Source organism: Nannospalax galili, unplaced genomic scaffold, assembly GCF_000622305.1.
Source record: "Nannospalax galili isolate Female #2095 unplaced genomic scaffold, S.galili_v1.0 scaffold660, whole genome shotgun sequence".
Lineage (NCBI taxonomy): Eukaryota > Metazoa > Chordata > Mammalia > Rodentia > Spalacidae > Nannospalax > Nannospalax galili.
Window position 1 is genome coordinate 3,092,118 of NW_008349073.1, and position 5,979 is coordinate 3,098,096.

At 41.8% G+C, this 5,979-nt stretch overlaps 1 protein-coding gene across 1 annotated transcript in view; it reads right to left on the reverse strand.

The window, feature by feature from the left end:
• Positions 1-5,276: 5,276 nt before the first annotated feature.
• LOC115072574 (40S ribosomal protein SA-like) overlaps positions 5,277-5,979 on the reverse strand; it is a 90,874-nt gene continuing 90,171 nt past the window's right edge. Inside the window, exon 2 of the mRNA XM_029570031.1 lies at positions 5,277-5,666. Coding sequence (XP_029425891.1) covers positions 5,277-5,666 — 390 coding nt within the window. The remainder of the gene's footprint in view (positions 5,667-5,979) is intronic.

Sequence of the window (5,979 nt, forward strand, 5' to 3'; positions counted from 1 at the left end):
CAGCTCTATGATTACCTTGTTTGTGTGTTCTTTAAATTCAGTGAATTCTTTTATCATATTCATAGCTGTTCTTTTGAGTTCTATGTCCTGCATTATCTGTTAGGGGTTCTCATTGTACTCCTTTAGAGTAGTATTGGTATTTGGTGGGGATATTTTATTTTAGTTTTTCATGTTATTATTTTTTCTCTGTGATTTTGACATGTGATTTCTGATTCTTGTGTGAGACTCAAGCCTTCAAAATTAGGTCTGCTTCTTTTTGCAAACTTTATGTGGCTTTGTGGTTTACTTTTTGGGCATGAAAAGCTGGTTCATTTAAACAAGCTGGTTCCTCTAAGCTTCCAGTTTTCTCTTTTGATTTTATATTGGAGTGGCTGGATTGCTTTAGTCTTCAGGGGTTCCCACACAGGTCCAAGTCAGATGAGGATCAGGTGCTCTCAGGCTTTCTCCTAAGGTCTGGATCCCTCCATGAAAAGATTTTGACATCAGGAATTTGGGGGTTGGACTGGCCTGGCAGCTGGACTCAGGAAAGATGCTGGTCTAGGGCAGCTAGTGGCCTGCCACCCAGAGATGCAAAGGAAGATCAGGGTAGAAAGCTGCCCCAAGGGCCCCTGGTGACTGTACTGATGTGCTGGGGTCAGTCTGGATGCAAAGGACCAGGAAGAGGAAATGTCAGCCCAGGCGACCAGGAAAGAGGTTGGTAGGTAGTGCAGGACCAGGGAAGTTGAGGGAGGTGAGGGTGGGGCCAGTCCCAGAGTGCTCCTGGGGACCATAGAAGGAACTGAGTTGGTCTGGATGCAAAGGATCAGGAAGCAGTGGTGGTTTCCCAGGTGTCTGGGGCACCAAGAGAAGGAATGGGACAGGACCCAGGCTAGGAGGAGAGACCGGTGGGGGAGATGGGAGGGTGAATGAGGCTGGGGTAGTCAAGGCGCGGAGGATGTGTGATCGACTTACTCTGGAGAGAGAGGCCTGTGGGTTGGAGAGAGGCCTGTGGGTCATGCAAGCCCAGGGAAGCAGAGGGAGGTGAGGGCGGTGCCTGGCCCAGAGTGCTCCTGGGAACCTGAGAAGGAACTGAGTTGGTCTGGATGCAAAGGATCAGGAAGCACTGGTGGTTCCACAGTTGCCCCAGAGAGAGGCCTGCTGGTCAGAGAGAGGCCTGTGGGTGGTGCAGGCCCAGGGAAAGTCATATTTTTTTTTTAAATTCACAAATGGATGTAGAATTTTATCAATTTTTTTCAGTACCTGCTGAGATGCTGACCATAGTTCCTTTATTCTTTTCCTATAATAATTTATATCAACTGACTTTTCTGATCTTAAATATTTTTCCTGGAAGAATCTAGTTTTGTTATTGTATAACTTTCCCATTACAGTAAAACAATTGGGGTTTCAGCAGCACATAGCATATATGCATTTATTCCCAGGAATCTTAAGGGAATCTGAGATTTAACCGTTCTAAGTGAGGCAGCTCTGCTTCATTCTGTGGTAGCTCTGGCAGCTCAGCCTGTCACTTCATGAACATGGTTGGGTAGAGGCTCCTATCAGCAGACTAGAAAGTACATGTGCTTCTTCAGACAGGGCAGCATCATCATCAGGAATCCAGTTGAACAGCAATCCAGTACCACGTTCTAATATACTAGCCAAGGACAACATTATACTGCCTTTCTTGTTTGTTGTTTTCTTAAGATTGGCTTTTGATATATAGCTCAGGCTGGCTTGGAATGTGTTATATCACCAAGATTGGTCTTCACCTTGTAATCCTTATGTGGCAGAAATTTTTCTTCAGTCTTTCTAAAAAATATTTTATTTGGGCCGGGCGTGGTGGCACACGCCTTTAATCCCAGCACTCGGGAAGCAGAGGCAGGCAGATCTCTGTGAGTTCAAGGCCAGCCTGGTCTACGTAGTAAGTTCCAGGACAGCTGGGCCTACAGGGAGACCCTGTCTCAAAAAGACCAAAAATTTTTTAAAATTTATTTTTATTTTATGTATATGAGTGTATTGCATGCATGTATGTAAGTGCACCTGTGTCATGCAATACCCATGGAGATCAGAAGAGGGTATTGGATCCCCTGGAACTAGAGTTACAGATGGCTGTTAGCTGCCATATGGGTGCTGGGAATGGAACCTGAGTCCTCTGCAAGAGGAGCCAATGCTCCTAACTGCTGAACCATCTTTCCAGATCTTTTCTTCGTTTTTATACTGCAGGTATGCTCTTTTGTACCTTCAACTTTGAGAAGGGAGATCTCCAGTATGCTTCCCACTTGGGTGAATGCTTGGCTCTGTGTTTTAAAACAGTTAATTTAATTTGTTCTTTGACATTTTCATACACATATAAAATGCATGCTAATTACTTTCACCTCTCACCTCTGTCAATTCCCCTACTACAAATCCCTTTCTCACATTCATGTCTTTTTCTTTTGTGACCCACTGAGTTTAACCAGGGGTCCCTCTATGTGACCATGGGTTTGAAACTATCCATTGGGGTTTGATGGACTCACCAGTGGGTACAGTACTGAAGACAATGACCCCCCCACACTGAATCTTTTAGTAGCCAGTAGTTCATCCTGGAGGAGTAAGGTCCTCCCATGAACTGAATACCTCCTTCATCCATAACTGGATTGCTGTCAGGCCCAGTCTTGTGCATGCCCAGTGCAAGTAATCACAATTTCTGTGAGTTTCAATTGCAGCAGATCTGTCATCCTCAGAAGATGGCGTTGTGCAGCTCTTCTCCTTATCTCCTGTCTCTCACAAGCTTCCTATCCTATTCTTTGAGCTTTAGATGGGGCTGTATAAATGTCTTGTTCAGGGCTGAACGTTCAGCTACCACTTATTCTCAGTACCTTGTGCAGCCATGAGTCTCTGCATTCACCACTGTTCACTCAGGGAGTCTTCTCTTGTTAATGCTGAGAGTAGCATTTGTCTGTGGGTATAAACAGAGAGATTTAGAAGGCAGCTTGATACTATGTCAATTTATCCAAGCAATAGTAATAATTTCCCCAGTAGGGCTTATGACTTTGCAGTCATACATTTTTGACTGGGTTTACAGTACCATGAATGGGTTCCTTCCTGTGGAGCATGCTTCAAATCCAAGAGAGTGGTTGGTTTACCCCCATAACAGTTGTGTCATTATTACACAAGTGGGAACATCTTGCTTAGTGGTTGATATTGAATTTTTTAGGGTTCACAGTTAGGAAAGACTATTGGAACCCACCCCCCAGTCCACACAGAACTTTCCAGCACTGAGAAAGCTAGTGAGTAGAGAGAAATCTTCCAGTTCAGTTGTAGCCTGTTTTCACTGTATCTTGCAACCAAGGTGTGTGGTATCTTCAGCAAGAGTCTTATCATCTAATTCTCGTAAGCAACCATGATTCTAGTTCTTGGCCCCACAGGGCTGGAAGAACCAAAATCGAGGCCATTCAGCATCACAGCTATCTCTCTACAGCAAAAGGTGGCTTCATTTGATTACCTCCGTGATTCTGATCTTACTGAACTTCTATTTCCATTTTTTGTGCTTAAAAATATTTTATTAATTCTTTGATAATTACATACAATTTATTTTGATCATATTTAATCCAACTCCTCCCAGATCCATCTCTACCTCCTTACCTCCAAACTTCATATCCTCTTTTTAAAAAAACTCAATGACCCATCAACTATAATTTGAGCTATCCATATACTTCTGGGGTGTAGGACTATTCACTGGGGTGTGGTCAACCTACCAGGAACTGTACCCATAAAGAAAACTGACTCCCTTCTCCAGAAGCCATCAACTGTCCATAGCCCCTCAGTTAGGGGTGAGGACTCATAAATCCTTTCCTACTCAGTGTTAGAATGCTGACTGTCTTGATTGTATGCGGGTATTGTGTAGGTAGCTACAGCTGCGGTGAGTTCATCAGTCCAGTGGTCCTGTCATGTCTACAAACCAAAGTTTTGCTCCAGTCCTCCCTGACCTCTGACTCTTACAGTCTTTCTGATCCTTCTTCTGCCATGGTCCCTAAGCACTGGGGAGGATGTGTGTTATAGATGTCCCACTTGTAGCTGAGCATTCCACAGTCACTTATTTTCTGCACTGAGGCTTATTTTGAAAGCATGTTTTGAAACCTAATATCAACAATGTGTAATTTCTTTCTTGGCTTCCTTGAACCTTTCTTAAAGCTTCCCTATTTGTTCTGGTATTTTTGGATGTAGAGACTCTTATAAGTGTGCTTCTTTCCAAATGCCAAAACTAGTGTTAAATACATGAAGTGAAGGGAAAAGAAAACACTAGACATAATACAGTAAAAACTCCATGTATTTAAAAGAATGTAGTAGAGTGGCTTGAATATACAGTTTGACTTCCACATCCTTGCATTTTGCACACCTGGATTTGGATCACAAATATCATTATGCCTGCAAAGTAACTGAATAAGTACAGAATTTTTTTCTTGTAATTATTCCCTAAACAATTCAATATAGCAATTATTTTGCTGATAATCTATATTATATTAGGTGTTATTACTAATCTAATAGGGACGGAGGTATAGTTCAGTGGTAGAGCACTTTCCTAGCATTCACAAGGCCATGAGTTTGATCCTTAGAATCACAAACACAAAAAATAATCTAAAGATGATCTAACGTATCTAAGAGGATGTGCATAGGTTCTATGAAAATACTATACCAGTCTATAGCACTATGCCTTTTATATAAGGGACTTGATATCTGCAGATTTTGGTGTCTGTGGAGGGAGAGGGTATCCTGGAACCAGCACCCATCCTTCCATGGATTCCAAAGTATGATATTACAGTATTCTTTTCTTCAGTGTTAGTGAGTGTACAATTATGTATGGAACTCATAAAAGCATTTTTGGAAAATAAGTGGCTTGCATGTCATCAGTACTTGGATGGCTTGTGTTATGTGGAAGAAAGAGAATTATTACCAGAAAGTAGGTGTAAAAAAGAGAAATGATTGATTCACTACTGTTAACCTTGTGCATAAGTCTTTGTAAATGGAGCTAAGTTAAATTTTGCAGGATAATTATCATGAAAGAGAGTTGGAAAAACTCTTCTTGGATATAATTAAGCACAAACTGAAGGCAAATTGCATAGTTTGAAGTCACTCAAGAGTGCCTTAAATTTAACATGAAAGTTTTTCAAAATACTGTTTTCTTATGTGAGGACCTCAAACTAGGTGTGATCAATTTTTTTCAAAAAGTATGTCTTTTATTTTTTATTTTATTATTTTTTAGAAACACTTTATTTTCCATCCACCTTCTTTCCATCGTGCTCAGGTGACTGCAGCACAGCTCACAACCACTCAGTGGTTGTTCCAACCCATTCAGCGGCCTGAGAAGTGTGGGCTTCAGACCAGTCCTCAGTGGCCAGCTGGGCACTCCAATCTTCAGTAGGGAACTGCTGGGTAGATACGGAGGGCACTTGCACGCCTTCAGACCAGTCTGCCACCTCTGGCTGAGCTGCAGTGAACTCAGGAGCTGGTGCAGTCCATTCACCCTGAAATTCCTCCTTGGTCACAGCCTTTTCAGCAGCTGCCTGCTCTTCCTTCTCAATCTCTTCAGGGTCTCTGTAGAAGTAGAGATCAGGCATGACCTCCCATGGGTGCTCACTGGAGATGGTACCACACATGCACAGAACTTCCTGGGCCAGCATCCACCACATCAAACCCACTGAGTGAACTCCCTTATTGTTGCATGGGATGGTGATGTCTACATAGTATGTCTTCTATTTTTGTTATCTGTTAGATCTTTGCTTTTTTTATTTATTTAATAACCACATACTTAGAAGAAGCATTTCACTACATCAGCTTTGACATATTCAATAACAATTTTCCGAGCTAGGCTGCATCTCTTACAAAATTGGCTGTCCATTTTTAGGTTTACAGTTGAATTATTACAGTTATATAATATTGTACTTAGTATAAACCCTATAAGACATAAAATTAAATGAGTTTTAACCTTTAAAACAGATCTCCATTTCATTATTAAAATACAAA